Source organism: Cydia strobilella, chromosome 24 (assembly GCF_947568885.1).
Source record: "Cydia strobilella chromosome 24, ilCydStro3.1, whole genome shotgun sequence".
Taxonomy (NCBI): domain Eukaryota; kingdom Metazoa; phylum Arthropoda; class Insecta; order Lepidoptera; family Tortricidae; genus Cydia; species Cydia strobilella.
In genome coordinates, this window is record NC_086064.1 from 7,513,102 (window position 1) to 7,529,326 (window position 16,225).

At 39.1% G+C, this 16,225-nt stretch overlaps 1 protein-coding gene across 3 annotated transcripts in view; it reads left to right on the forward strand.

The window, feature by feature from the left end:
• LOC134751989 (protein neuralized) overlaps window positions 1–13,513 on the forward strand; it is a 61,425-nt gene extending 47,912 nt beyond the window's left edge. For all 3 annotated transcript variants that reach the window (XM_063687531.1, XM_063687530.1, XM_063687532.1), the window contains exons 2-4: window positions 6,750–6,922; window positions 7,749–8,846; window positions 9,081–13,513. In XM_063687531.1, the coding sequence (XP_063543601.1) occupies window positions 6,750–6,922; window positions 7,749–8,846; window positions 9,081–9,503 (1,694 nt within the window). In that variant the 3' untranslated portion in view covers window positions 9,504–13,513. The remainder of the gene's footprint in view (window positions 1–6,749; window positions 6,923–7,748; window positions 8,847–9,080) is intronic.
• Window positions 13,514–16,225: the final 2,712 nt, after the last annotated feature.

Sequence of the window (16,225 nt, forward strand, 5' to 3'; positions counted from 1 at the left end):
AAAAGGAAATCTGATAGTTCTCTATAATTACACTAGGGGGAGTTTTGAAGTTATTCGACCGTTGATTTTGTTAGAAGTTCTATAGATAGAAAAAGTTAACTTCCGTTTTTGATTGTTTATTCTTTTGAAATTATTTTTAACGGGCTTAAAAATGATGAAATGATGATGATGATTATTCGGATACATTTGTATCTAGACACTGTTTAAGCTAACTCTGCACCGAATAGATTAAAACAAATGTCAGTTTGTCATAGAAATTTGGACACGATAAAATTCCCACACTGTTATTACCACATTACAAATGCTATGCAGAGTTCACTTGGTCCGACTCTAACTTGTGTTTATTTTGCAACTTTTACTAAAATTCATCCTAATTTTTTACTAAAGTGACAGTTCAATAGGACAAATTAGAGCATTCACCGTCTTTTTAGTATCTTCGATATTAAATACAGGAATAGTATTTATTTTAAATTACCGCTACACCTTGTATACCTTGCGTTTCGTTCCACGATTAGCACAACAAAGGTTCTATTTTCAAATCAGACCATTGACGTCACAAGCCTAGAATTAGACCAGGGATTGCACCAGGAAGACGTCATGACGCACGGGGTGACATTTAGTGCGCTTGCGTTCTGAGAATTGCGTTTCGTTACTGCTATTAATGTTTTGGCTTGAGTGACAGTTATTGCAAAATCGATTTGGCTAAATAATAGATAGGTAATTAGTCTATTGAACTTTGAGCGTATACAAGAAGTAATATTATGTTTCTAGAAAAATAAATGTTTTTCATTCTTGTAGTTTGTTGATAATAAAACGCAAGAACTAAACTAACGTAAAAACTTGCTCTATGCCCGAAATACATGCCTTGTTTTAGTTCAATACGCTATTTTCTTCTAAATCAACCCGTTTCTGTCTAGGCTTATGGAAATCCTAGCCTAGGTTTCTATTTACTGTAGTTCCAAGTCTTTGTAGACTAGTAACAGCTTAAGCCCATCACAGACTGAGCGATAATACATCGACATATACCGACAGATATCTTAGACTTTAGAGTATCGCTAAGCACCACACACGCCAACGATACAAAAAATAGCGCTCTGTCTAGCACCTACATTGTAAGAGAGACGAAATATACCAAAATATATCGTAATATACCGAGCTATATCTTATGGTATCTTAAGATGCCTTGCGATAAGATATCGTAAGAACATATATTACAGCTTCGTGTGTGGACTCAAATAGTACGTAAAAGATATCGTAAGATGTCGTATCTTACGATATCTGCCGATATATTATCGCTCCGTCTGTGACTGGCTTTATAAGTAGTTGAGTTTATATCAGGTGAACTTTTTTCATTCCACAAGCCGGAAAGTTCACCTGATATTACCTCCACTACAGTCTAGCAAAAAAGAGTACAAATTAAAAAGTGGCAACACTGTAGTGTCGTCCCTTTCAAATTAATCTAAGGAAAATGGGACGACAGTACAGTGTTGCCACTTTTTTATTTGTACTCTTTTTTGCTAGACTGTATATCCTCAGACGTTCCTGCAAAAAGGCCATGGGGGTTATAGTATTACTAATCGCCTCGCCTCCCCTTTGTACCTAAATTTATATGAATTTCATGTTATCAATTTTTGTTTTGTACAATAAAGTGATTTACTACTACTACTACTACTACTAATTAAATCTTCGTGTCTAATAATACGAAACTCACCCCTATATTTACGCCCTACACCCTCCAGTAATTAGGCAAAAGGGATTAGTCAATATTTACAGCCCTGTCAACATTAATTGACAGCACGTGACTGTCCTATAATTAGATTTACAGAACAGATGTTTGGTGATGCGATATTTTGACAACAATTTCTCCTTGTCACTTCTAAATTTCAAATTCTATATCTCGTCTTCGATTTCTAAAATGAATTCTATGAAAAGGGACCTTATTGTCGATGGCGCTTACGCCGCACAGCGTCGCGCGGCATTGTACATCGGATCATCGTTTATAATGGCGTAAGCGCAATCGACAATAAGGTACCTTTTTATAGAAAATACCACAAATGGTGGTCAAATATAACTTTGACGCGTAATATTAACGCTTTATTAAAGGTAATTTCGGAAAATACATAGGAAATTGTCGTCCTGTTAAAAAAGTAGTCTCCAATTTCTTCTTAAGTTATACTGTGTAGAATAATAAATGTACAAATGTGCCATTTTCAACCAAAAGGATACTTATTGTCGCTTGTCAGTAAGGCGCTATTTCCATATAGCTTCAATTAGAAATCAACCTTATCAACAAGCGACAATGTGGTACCTTTTGGTTGAAAACGTCACAAATGTAAACTATTGGCTTAGCACCCCTATATACAAATATGTATCGTAATCGTTTTTTTTTTTTTTTTTTTTATGAAATAGGAGGCAAACGAGCAGACGGATCACCTGATGGAAAGCGATTACCGCCGCCCATGGACACCCGCAACACCAGAGGGGTTGTAAGTGCGTTGCCGGCCTTTAAGATGGGAATACGCTCTTTTCTCGCTCGTTTATTGCAGACAAATAGTCCATATTATGTACCTACACACTATTTACAAGTAGAATTAAAAATAATTAAAAATAATCAATCACAAAATTCATAAACCAAGTCAAAAAATATAAATAAACGAACAATTAAATCATTAAAAAAAAATGTTAAGGTAATAGTTTTGCTGAGTGTACATTTAATTATTCTAAACGGACAGGCTATATCTAATTGTTAATTGTTATAATATTGTCTTCGGTTACCGCGATAGTTACTCATGAAATAAAACTATGAAAACGGATTATATCGCGTATATTGAATTTATAATACATCCCGACGTTTCGAACTCTTTACAGCGTTCGTGGTCAACGGGTGACGGGTGACGGGTCACCCGTTGACCACGAACGCTGTAAAGAGTTCGAAACGTCGGGATGTATTATAAATTCAATATACGCGATATAATCCGTTTTCATAGTTTTTTTTGTTAATTGTTATGTTTTCTTCATTATACTATGTATAGGTACTGTATGTCCTGGTGAAAGTACAAAATACATTAAATTGACATTATCACCGGTATATCAAGTGCTCTTTAAAACAGGTGTCTGAAGTCTGAAACGCAGGTGCGTTAGCCACAAAGAAGATGACTGTTTAATTGGGTACAAGTATTATTAGTAGTTAGTACTTTAATATTCGGGCGCACGAGCGCCGTGCTAACTGTAATAGTTAGCTCCTAGTTACTAGGAGTCGAAGTGGTCGCCATGGTCGAAATCGGCCGGAAGGATCATGTCAAGTGGCATAAGACGGAGTCGAAGTGGTCGCCATGGTCGAAATCGGCCGGAAGGATCATGTCAAGTGGCATAAGACAATATTTACGCCGTTGTAGCCTACAACTTTGAAAGGACTACAAAAAACAAAATCTAAACGTCGACGGGACTTAAAAGGTATATTATCGCGTTTTTAGCGTGCTTTTATAGTTTAGGTTTTTTGTCCTATATAAAGGACATTAGGTGTTTATTGTCAAATTATTTCATATTTACATATAAACTCTGTTTAGCTTTGAAAAATCGTCTCATATGTTGTTATGTATTACATATTCTTTGTTTCCGAAAAAGGCGAGGTGAGTTTGTAATCGAGGTAAGTTTTTTATATGAAAGTAAAATAAGTTTATTAAATAAATATACAATTCGCACGCCCAAAATATAGTTTTTATCGACTTCCGATTCCGACTCCTACGCCATTTCCGAATCATCCCCCAACAAAATTGGAAGAAAACCGAGATCGATCTGCTTCCGGCGGATGTGCCTAAATTCAAAATGGCCGCCCCTCTGTGACAGCCACCTGGCTCGAGTACCCTCATAGTTTTTGTATTATCTTACAATAGGGCGTTTATCGTGTTATACTCATTATTAGATAAGTGTTAGAACGATGTTGATATTAAACTTTCACTTGTATACAGTTTTAATAGAAAAGCACCTCGTCTTAAATGAATAAATGTATTAAAGTGTCCTTAAACCGAACCAACAAAATACATACATATAACCATAGAATCTACTTACGAATTCACGACATTCGGTTTAGAACTGCGATCAGTAGAAAAAAACACCGGGACAGAATCTGATATCGAAAAGCATAAGCCAAACTGAACAAACTGAAACGAAAACGCTGCTCCACGGTCGCTCGGTCAAAAACTACCTATAGGAAGGTAAAAACGACCAAACAATACTATGAAACAAATCAGAGAGCCTAAGCGCTTCTATTTTTCTTACTATTACAATCGTCTTAAATCCCCGTGTACTTGTGGAAGTACAAATTAAATTCGAATTATGAAAACTTATAGAAATAAATTCAAAGGCACAGCAAAAGCCCTGGGTCTTACAGAGGATAAACATTGCGATCTTAGACATTCTCTATAAATATCGGTCCAAATAGTACAGTCGGCTTACTCGTAATAGAGGCAAGCTGCGCGCGCATCTGCCGCGCAGGTGGCCATCTTGTGGGGTGCGCTGACGCAGGGGAGTGTCTTGAACTTTTGAGTGCTGTAACTCGGACCGTGCCACGGAAATGTTTATTATAAAGTACATAATGTCGGACCAAGCTAACTTTGCATGCCATTTACAATGACAAAAGTGTGGCAATGTCATCTTTTATGTCAAGTTTCTATGAAAATATGATGGTTTTAATGTGAATGACACTCCACACTTTGTAATATTGAAGTCGGTGCAAAGTTAGCTTAGACAGACACTGTAAGTTGAATGTCCTGATGCTGGATGTTTAGAGCCTATGCTGTCAACTCTATTGACAATGACTTAAGATGACACTGATGACAGGTACTGACGGACGTAACGGAACCATGATGCATGTACTAAGACCACGTTTTGAAAAGTATTTTAGGATCTTAAGTCCACTTTAAAAGGACTCTAATATCTAGCTAGAGAACTCAAGCTTTGACTTATTAATATAAAAGCTAAGACAACGCCGTTACTCGGCTTAAACAAATATTGTTTTTAACTCGTTTGAACGCAAATATGATGTCAAGCGCTCCGTGTGACTAGCGCTAACCATTTCAACTATAATAATAATATTAATATTTTATTTGAATATAAAAAAATACATGAAAACTGTAAATGTGAGAATTATGCGCACCTGCTTGCAAACATCTAGAGAAGGGATATATTCTGTTTATGATTGTGTTATTTTACCCTCTGACGTGGTGGACGAGTATGGCCAAACTATTGGAAAAAGCCCAACTACCCAACCCGACAACTCAAGACAGATCGTCTTGGCGCCGAAGGATAAGGAGAGCCGACCCCACCTAATGTGGGATAAGGCAAAGGAAAAGAAGAGATGATTGTGTTATTTTTATTATTGCAAAATTTCCAAAGGCTAGAATCGTACAGGGATTGCTTCCTAATATAATTTATATATTTATTGCCTTTTACCTTAGAAAACAATTATACCTACACTCTCGGACCACCATACCCATACAGTACAGGTCATTCCACCACATCATTAAAAAAGACCTAGTTTAAAACTTTACATTATACCTGTATACATAATTCTGACGCCCGCACATTACGGTTCTGAACAAAGGCTTGTTTAACAATTTTGTACCTTGCTCCATTATAATAAGAGCTCTTTTTTGACACAAGCAACAAGTAGCCCTCAAGCACCGAGGCGGAACACCCCCTGCACGTGCTTCCTCTGTGCAATGACGTGAACTATTGGGGAAGGGTCCTGTTACAACATTATGTAAAGGGTAATGCGTGGAATATTGTTTAACGCTTAAGGAGCCGTTTTAATACAATCTTAAATCAATCAATTGTGATCGACAATAATTATTTTCACCTCAGCAGCTCGAACAAGCCTACTTTCGTCACTCCCTGGAGTGAGGAAAGTGCGACTTTCCTCACTCCAGGGAGTGAAACAATGTAGCTTTTTAATTTAGTGAAGGCCATGTACTTCATACTTTTATTACATTTTTTTTTATGGTATGGTACGGTACGGTACGGTACGGTCCGGTCTCGTATCGTATCGTATCTTATCGTATCGTACATATTATAATACTTTTTTTTTCTGTTTATTCTGTGTAATTAGAAATACATTTTAACCTTTAATATGTTCTCACTACTGAGGTGAAAAATTATGTGTGCAACACGAGAGCAAAGTTATTTTACATCTCGTGTTTTTGAGTCCCTCGCTACGCTCAAGATTCTACCTTAGAATCTTTCGCTTTCTCGGGACTCAAAATAAACACTCGCAAGAAAGACCAACTTTCCTCTCTCGTTGCACAAATAACTATTGTGAATTATATATATAGGTATAGGCTTGTTCGAGCTGCTGAGGTGAAAAAAAATTTGGACGTCTTGACAAATGCTGCGTCAATCTTATAGCGCCTACAACGACAGAAATACAATATCGCTATTAAGTAACTGTGTTAAAATAAACATTCATATTTATTGGTATATCAGCATGAAAACCATCAATTGTGCCATTTTCAACTAAAAGGGTACTTATTGTCGCTTGTCAGTAAGGCGCTATTTCCATATAGCTTCTATTAAAAATCAACCTTTTGGTTGAAAACGTCACAATTAATCCTATAAACTGTCCTTTAGCTCCCACACTGTCGCAATCGGGTTTTTAAGAACCCCGTCGCTAAGAAGGTCTAGGTTTAGTGCGCTATCTCTTATAAATCAAAATTAAATTAGCACAATCTAAATGTCCCCCTCCTTTGTTACAGCGCCCCGCACCTCCTGCACCGGCGGCGCCCCCAACAACCTGCCCCCGCTGGGCTTCCACAGCGTCCACGGAGAGAACATCAGGATATCCAGGGATGGATCTGTCGCCCGACGAGTCGAAAGCTTCTGCAAGGGCGTCGCGTTCAGCGCGAGGCCGGTCAGGGTTAATGAGAAGGTGAGATGCGACTTCTGATGCTGTTTAACACTCTTCTGAAGACATAACATCAGGATGTCAAACAATAGATCAGTAACCAAGTGTGTGGAAACTTTTTGCAAGTGCGCACGTTTAGTGCGAGGTCAGGGTTAATGAGATGATGATATATCTCTCTTCTGTATAAAGACACTAGCTAGGGTTAATGAGAAGGTGAGATACGACTTCTGATGCTGTTTAACACTCTTCTGAAGACATAACATCAGGATGTCAAACAATAGATCAGTAACCAAGTGTGTGGAAACTTTTTGCAAGTGCGCACGTTTAGTGCGAGGTCAGGGTTAATGAGATGATGATATATCTCTCTTCTGTATAAAGACACTAGCTAGGGTTAATGAGAAGGTGAGATACGACTTCTGATGCTGTTAAACACTCTTCTGAAGACATAACATCAGGATGTCAAACAATAGATCAGTAACCAAGTGTGTGGAAAATTTTTGCAAGTGCGCACGTTTAGTGCGAGGTCAGGGTTAATGAGATGATCTCTCTTCTGTATAAAGACACTAGCTACTGTCCGCAACTTTGTCTGTGTGGAATGATGATAATGAATAATAAAAACTATTTTATGTCCTTTCCTGGGCCTCAATTCACCTCCATACCACACTTTATCTAAATGAAAAGAGGTAACAGACACACAGTTACTTTCGCATTTATAATATTAGTAGGTATATATCTTGTTTCTGATATCCTTAAATAGACTGCTTTTCACAGCCTCAATTCGACCCTTGAAGACGAAATGTTTTCCGGGTTATTGTTAAATAAATACTAAGGACACTATTTCTTTTTCCAGGTCTGCATTCGCTTCGTCGAGATCTCCAACAGCTGGAGCGGCGTCATCCGCTTCGGCTTCACCACCCACGACCCAACGACCCTGTCCCACTCGCTCCCCAAATACGCCTGCCCCGATCTCACCAACAAACCCGGTAACTGGGCCAAGGCTTTAGGCGAGAGGTTCTGCGAAAAAGACAACATCTTGTACTACTACGTGAACTCCGCCGGAGATGTCCACTTCGGCGTCAACGGAGAGGATAAAGGGCTCTTCTTTACAGGAGTAGATACTCGCTCGCCGCTCTGGGCGCTTGTAGATGTATACGGAAACTGTACAGCAGTTCAATTCGCTGATCCGAGAGTCCCGAATCAAGTTAGAAGACCGAATCAAAGTCCTGTAGAAGAAGACAGACTTATATCTGGAATGCGATCACTGTCTGTTGAAGAGCCACTCCCGCAGCCTAGATACCAGAATCCATTAGTGCCTCTAAGCCTACACAGGACTAAAGGGAGGAACGTGCAGTTTATTAACGATAGAGGGGTCGCAGCTAGGATTGAGGCTGAGTTCTGCCAAGGATACGTGTTTACTGCGCGTCCTATGCGTCCAGGGCAAACGATCGTAGTCCAAATCCTCTCTACAGAAACCGCCTACGCCGGCAGCTTAGCCATCGGTCTGACCTCCTGCGACCCAGCGACATTAAGATCTTGTGATCTACCTGATGATGCTGAACAGCTTCTAGACCGTCCAGAGTATTGGGTCGTGCGTAGAGACGCCGCCAACGGTTTACGCAGAGGCGACGAGCTGGCTGTAACTTTAACTTTAGACGGTGAAGTCCGCGTTAGCAGGAATGGATCGAATCCTATCACAGTCATGCACGTAGACCACACCTTAAGGTTATGGGCGTTTGTGGATATCTACGGGGCTACGCAGAAAGTTAGGATGTTGAGTACGCAGACGGCTCAGACGCCGCCGCAGCAGCTGAGGGTGCTGGCGGGCTCGGCGCAACCGATACAGACTAGTGCCGGGGGGACCGTGCTGGTCGTGAGCCTGCCGCCGCAGAATGGTGCTCAGAATGGCGGCAATCAGCAGATGACGTTGGCCAGCGCGCATTATATTGAGGTGAGTTACAGTATTAATCAAATTAATCTTTTTTTAGATTGTTGAGAATTCCTCTCGATGCTTGAGGTATATCCCAAAAATGTTTTCCAATAAGCTAGTTCTCTGTACATTAGATGAAGCAATATGATCTTATGAAGATATGTATGTTTCATACGAACTGTGCCGTCTAGAGGAAAGAAACAGTCAGTACCTTCTTTGTATTCAAAAACTTACGATTTTTTTTCTTCTTTTCAGCCAATCCAGTCATCCCAGCTCTGCCTGAGCAGCCTCCCCCCCATGTCGCCTCCGGCGTGCTCGCCCGCCCCTCCCCCCTACCCGCGCCGCGCGCCCGCCCCCGCGGCCGACTCGTGCTCGGCCACCCAGAACAGCTGCAACGAGCTCGTCAACATCCAGCCCGAGCGGGTCGAGCGGCCCTCCACCTCCCGACAACCCAACCACCACCAGCCCATCTACTCCGTCATCGGCGAGGGACAGAACCTCACCGGCACCGAGTGCACGATCTGCTACGAGAACCCCATTGACTCTGTGCTGTACATGTGTGGACATATGTGCATGTGCTATAGGTGCGCGGTTCAGCAGTGGAGGGGCAAAGGTGGAGGCCAGTGTCCGCTCTGTAGAGCCCAGATCAAAGATGTAATTCGTACGTATAAGTCTTGATTTAATTCTTTTTTTAGGGCGTACGGTGTTGCCAGGTGAAATTAAAAAAAATGTTATAACTGTTGATTTGAACTGGCGATGCTGATTAGTTATTGTACTTATTGATTCGGTTAGGAGATTGCCAAATATCACTTGACGTTATTTATTTTGACATTTGCACTTGGCCGCTCGAACTTATCTTTGGTGAATGGTTGCCTATAGGTTGCCTTTTCAAATGTCAAGGGTGAGTTCGAGCTGTCAAATTAAGTTAAGGCACTGACACTTAGTATATGACGTGACATTGATATGAGCACCTTACTTCGTCCACTTAAAGAAATTTTACATTTCTCCAAAACATTGAAAGTTTACGAATTTTGGAGTTCTGTTGTACACTATTTGGACTTAATATATGACAAAAACTATATATAATAATGGAAAAATCTAATATATAACCTAAAATATGTAACTATTGGTATATTAGTTGCTTTATAAGGTCAAAATTATTATTTCGAATTGATAGTAACTGTTTTGATTTATGACTGTGGAAAAATTAATGTGTAATGAATACTGGCAGTTTAGAAAAGTATTTTACGGCCAGTATTTTTTTTACTACCAACAGTCTTTTTTCAATATTGGCAACTTAAAAACCCGACTGTCAGGATGAAGATAATCTTTAAATAAATAATCTTTAATCTTTAAATGCAGTGTTCCTATATGAACTCGCTTGCATTTAAAAATGTTTCAGTTGCCAATTTGGAAAGATATTGTTTTACTGACTGTCAAATGTAGACTTTCACAGAAGGAACTTGAATGTAGCTAATTTAAATGAATATTTGGTAGTCTAATATATGTAATTCACATGTAATGCTATATGGAATCAATATAACAAAATATTATTTTGAAACAATTTATAACATGGAACAGTAATTTTAACATGATAATCAAGTTTTGAAAATAAAATAGAAAATCATTATAAATGCACAAATTCTTATAATACAAAATTGATTTATATGCTATTTGTATATAGTATTACATGTGAATGATATAAATATGTACGAAAGAGGTAGTAACGGCTAGGTATTAAAATAAGCAGATAGGGTTCCTAGCTTACATTGTTCACTGTCTATGCGTATACCGGAACGTACTATAAACATTGAAAAAAAAAAGTTACAAAATATGTGGCAACACTTTTGGTCAATATATATTGTATACGATTTAATGTTGCCACGTCACATAAAGGTATGTAATCAAATCTGTTAAGTAACGCAATATATTTTCTAATTGAATAATTCGTTTTGATGAATAAGATGTCAATTCATGATCTTCCATAGACTATATACCTTCTACAATTTTTTTCTGTTTATGGTTCGTTTCGATGCACGCAAAGAAAACATGGCTACGAAAATACGTACGTCCATAATGTCCATATTGATTATAAATTGATGATATATGATAATCGCATTTAATGGTTTTTTGATCATATCATTGTTTCTACGTGTTACCGAGGTCATTAGCTTACATTTACTATAGTACAATATTTTCATTTTACATTAGTGAATGTTGGGCTATGGCCTATGGGTAGGGAGTTCCTATTTGCGGTTTTTTGGTAAATTTTCTCTATGGTCGCTCGATTAATGCTTCAAAATGACATTTTTAAAATAAAGACGAAGATTAACTTCATATTAAAGGCTGCTAATTTTACTGATTGTGACGTTAGTTTACGTCAAAATGACATTTGAAGTGACGAAGCGCCATGACAGAAAAGCGGAGTTGCCAGTAGATGAAAAGCTACCGAGCATTATTGCCAGTGCTAAACTGCTCGGGAAAATTTACCCAAAAACCGTCTTTTTCGAGACAATAGTTAACCAGTAAGCTTTAAAAATCTCTATTGGTATCATTCCTTTCTTGCTCAAATTATTTTCTTCATGGCAATACTGAGTTGACATATCTAGACTTTGACATATCTATATTATCTATCCTTTTGAATTTGTACATATATTTAATAATCATTCATTCCTTAGTGTGATTGTACTCAGAGGTACATTGGACATTTAAATCTTTAAAAAGATGCAATCTTTGAGCAGAATCACACTTAATTTTTAGATTACCATTAATTTTGTGTAGACCAAACATTGCAGCCAGTTTTATATTTGATTTAGTTTGTATGTTCAATTTATTTAATTAATGTTTTAATCAGTGGAATTCTAAGTTTACGGAGACTGAATATGATAGTTTCTCAATAAAAATCTCTGATGGCGGCAGTTTACTGTCAAAAATAAGTAAACACAAAACACTTGTTATACCCATGAAGCTAGCGTCCATAAGCTTCGACGATCGAGGACCACTTTACTGCTAGCTAGACAGGGAGATTAAAAAGTAAATGTTAAGCACCAAAAAATACTGCCGCCGCCTCAGATATTTTTGTATGGCAATGCTATATTAAGACTACTGATTCTACATACCAAAACAGTGTGACCAGTTTTCGAATACAATATCACAGTTTCAAGCCAAATCTTTGTATAAGTTAGCATTGTAATATGTAAATATTAATTGAGATTAAGATGTTTAGATGCTGGTACATGTCTGACTGATATTTATTCACTACTCTAATTTATTTTCCTGTAATTTATTTTATTTTATTTGGCAACACTTTTGATCAGTACTACCAACTGACAGTAACAACAATTCCAAATCAAAATTTCCATACTTTTGTGGAAAAGTTTCACAGATTTCCGTGGAGATATGCTGATTTCCGACGCTCCTGTACTGGCCATAAGTAGGTTGTCAAAAATACTAAAAACTTTATTTATCTTTTTATTTTAAGTTGTTGTTAGGGTCTTCTTAAATTCTTCATTTTTCAATATTCATTTGGACATGTACCATCATCTCGTAACCAAGGTTTTCCGATGTTCAAACATCCAAATATCATTCGCTGTGTTGCTTTTCATGTGTCTCAAAACGGATTTTTCTGTTTTTAGAATCCTGCTTGAGCGGAGATTTTTTACTTGAGGCTCTGGTGCTGTTAAGATAGAACATTCGTACGGTAGATGTCGCTATGCGCCTCCCTACGGAAGGTATGGAGAAATTCACACGCACGGCGAGTTTAGGTATTTTTTCTTTAACTATAAAAATTGTAGCTATGTTCTAGAGCTAGCTAATAATGTAAATATTACGATCTCATCTAGCAAATATCTCCGACTCTCGCGAGAATTTTTAATCTCGCGACTTATCAAAAGGAAAGAAAAAGAGCCTACAAGAAAAAAGCGTACTCCCATCTTTTATATCATTTAACACCTCTGGTGTTGCAGGTGTCCGTGAGCGATACTTGCTTACCATCAGACGATTCATCTGCTCATTTGCCTCCTTTAAAAAAATGTGATGTGTGAGGAAGAATTCACTCTCTAACAAAACGCGTCTATTACGACAGATATGTCCGCTAGGTGGCGCAAGCGCGAACAGGCGTCCGTTCCGTAGCGGTGCGCGGCAATCACTATGGCTAGACACCAAAATTGGTGTGGGCCGCATGTACTTGTAGCGACGCGACGAAATCGCGGAGTGAGCCACGCCTGACCCTACACTCCATTCTTATCTACTGGGTGCTCTGGTGTCTCGGGCAAGCTGGTTTGCACGCATAGTCTGACTTAGCATCTGAGGCTTAGCCGGTGTGATGTGACGCTGACATAGTGCACCGAATCGCTGCCGCTTGAGCTGAATCATCAGTCATGCGAGCTCACAGTGCTATTTCGCCCTAACTTCGCCTCCCCCTCGTAGTCTCTCCTTCCTAGTCCTTGCTGCAGGATCTGCTGGCTGGAGCTACCCCAAGTATCAGTATCAGTGATGTATTAGGAAGAATTCAACCTTTTTTTTGGTTATCTTGGAGTTTGACCACCGGAAAACCTCGGTATATGTGATATGATTATTTCTACGGCTCGCGCCTGTACAGCTATCGTCTAGTCGTTAGTCTATTTATTTTTACGTTCTCGCTACGATGTTGGTTAGATTAAGTTTTCGAATAAAATGATTATTGAACACATTTTTGTATTTCTTTCCTACCCAAAAAACTGGTAAAGCCCGCTCCAGACTACGCGGCGCGAAGCCGCGAACGCGAGTGTGGAGTCGATTTCGCTGATAAGCGAACTAGACTCCACGCTCGGGTTCTTGGCTTCGCGCCGCGATTCGCGCACGAGTGTGGAGGACCTTAAGGTTAGATGGGGTGAGAGGAACATAGGGACAAAAACACTTAGGGTATCCTCATACTGTTTTGTTTCTGTTGCCCCGAGTAAAATAAATGTTTCTCTTACCCCACATGACCTTATTTATAAACAATATCCTGATGATAGAAAGAGAGGTCTTACAGCGAACATCGACATTTTGCTATCGATCTCTATCGCTTTTGCATATTCGAGTGGCAAAGAGACTACCAATGATCGAAATTGTTTGCGGCAGCCCCTTGGCTGTCTATTGATGATCCATACTGATATTCAGAACTAGACAAGGCCGTCTTAAACTATGATGGGGCCCTTGGGCACAAGAATTTTTGCCCTTTTGGAAAGTAAAAAAAGCGAATTAACTAACATAGCGGTTTCACTCACGTGTTTTTAGTCACTCGCGCGACAAGTTTCCACTCCATGATTCCATGTTGGATGATGGTTCGATTAAAAGCGAATTAATCTAACATTTTTCTACTATGATCTATTTATTATGGGTGATCAAATATACTGTTACTAGTGTTACTGTCTGTTCTTCGGGGCCCCCTGGGGATGGGGGCCCTACACGGGCCCCGTGTGCCCTTATGGTAAAGACGGTATTGCAGTAGAGAGAATAATTTGAGGTTGAGGTTGATATGTGACGTTTTCAACCAAAAGGTACCACATTGTCGCTTGTTGATAAGGTTGATTTCTAATTGAAGCTATATGGAAATAGCGCCTTACTGACAAGCGACAATAAGTACCCTTTTGGTTGAAAATGGCACATATTGAGATTAACGAGTAAGGCTAAGGCCGGTTGTAGAAATTCGCTGTTTTCGCCGGACAACGGACTGTGTTAACCCATTAGCGCCCATTTTACCCACTTGGGTACACCTTTTTTTTTTTTTTTTTTTAATAGAGGGGAAAATGCTTTTCGCATACCACCCAGGCGCGGGGACGGGCCTGGGATGGTTATGTGGGACTCCCGTATAGGCTCATGGGACCCACGGTTTACCCACTAAAAACCCCTCTTGACCACCTCAGGGCTATAAGGCGAGGCCACAGGAACACTGGAGCACTCTTCCGCAGCAGGAACACTGGAGCACTCTTCCGCAGCCACTTGGGTACACCTAGGTTACGGTGTAGATTCGATTTTCTACTGTAACTTTACCTAGCGCAATTAAAAAAACTTGTGGGTTCCAAAAAGTGGGTGTAGGCGCTAATGGGTCACGCGAATACGTCCAGTTTTGTATGTGGCTACCGATAGAGCTACACCCAAAATACAAGACATCGGCGCCTAACACAGACAATTGTCCGGCGAAAACACTGGACGTATAGGACAAGCGGTCTTATGGTATAAATGTAATAATGTAATTATCTTAAATAATTAATCTACTCTTACTTTTTTGAATTGCCCTGTGTGAGAAAATTCTTATGCCAGCACCACACTTCGCTGTATTTGGCAAATATTCGTGTTGCATCCCTTTTGTTTTGTATGTCAAAGGAAAGAGATGCAACACGAATATTTGCCAAATAAGTCGAAGTGTGGTGCCAGCATTAATGAAATAATGATACCTATAAATAAGACCATTTTTACTGTGGTCTGTTTAATTCTTAATGTCACTAAATCTTAAGCTCGCTCCAGACTACGCGGTGGTCCTGGCTCCAGACTGTGGAGTCGATTTCGCTGATTAGCGAACTAGACTCCACACTCGCGTTCGCGGCTTCGCACCGGAGGCAGGAATGTGGAGGGCCCTATATAATTGCAGATTTTTGAGAGAAGCTTATAAAGCTAAAAGTTATAAATTTAAGTCTTAAATGGCAACACTCTTCAAAAGCTCGCATTCCATTGGTCGAGCGCCTGTCAATTAGTAGGTATCAAATTATCAATGTTGCCGGTTTAGTGTTGTAATTTCTAGCTTTATCAGCTTTTGTTAACAAATGCTACACAAGATGCAACATGCTATGTAGTTTACTGGTACACAAGTACTCGAAAAACTCGCAATCGATAAAAAATAACCATGATTTAGGGCCTGTTTCACAATGTCCAAGTAAAGTATTGGATAGCTAATTAACAAATAAATTAACTGCCAGATAAAATTTGCTACAAAAAAAGCACTTTATCCAGCAGATAAAGCTTATTTGGAGATTGTAAAACGCCAACGATGACTTTATCCGTCAGATAAGTGGCAAGTAGCTTATTCAGTTGTAGTCTGTGTTCAGGACTTTACTTGGACATTGTGAAACAGGCCCTTAGTCAGATAAAAAATAAAAAGATTCACAAATCCTTTATATAAGTAAATAAGAGATAAAGTAAAAATTATTTAGAACTTCGGCAACGCGTATGTGATTCCTACATAGATGGTAGGATATACGATCATGCTAGAAAAAAAAATAGACCAAGAAAAGCCTGCAACCATTTTGATAGCATGTTATTTATATTTTATAATTTCATAGAAGTTTGACGTTTAAAACAACACTTGCACCGCGGTCTAACCTACCGAGTACCTAGTATAGTATTATATATTATTGTGTACCTAGAGGTAGCATGACTAA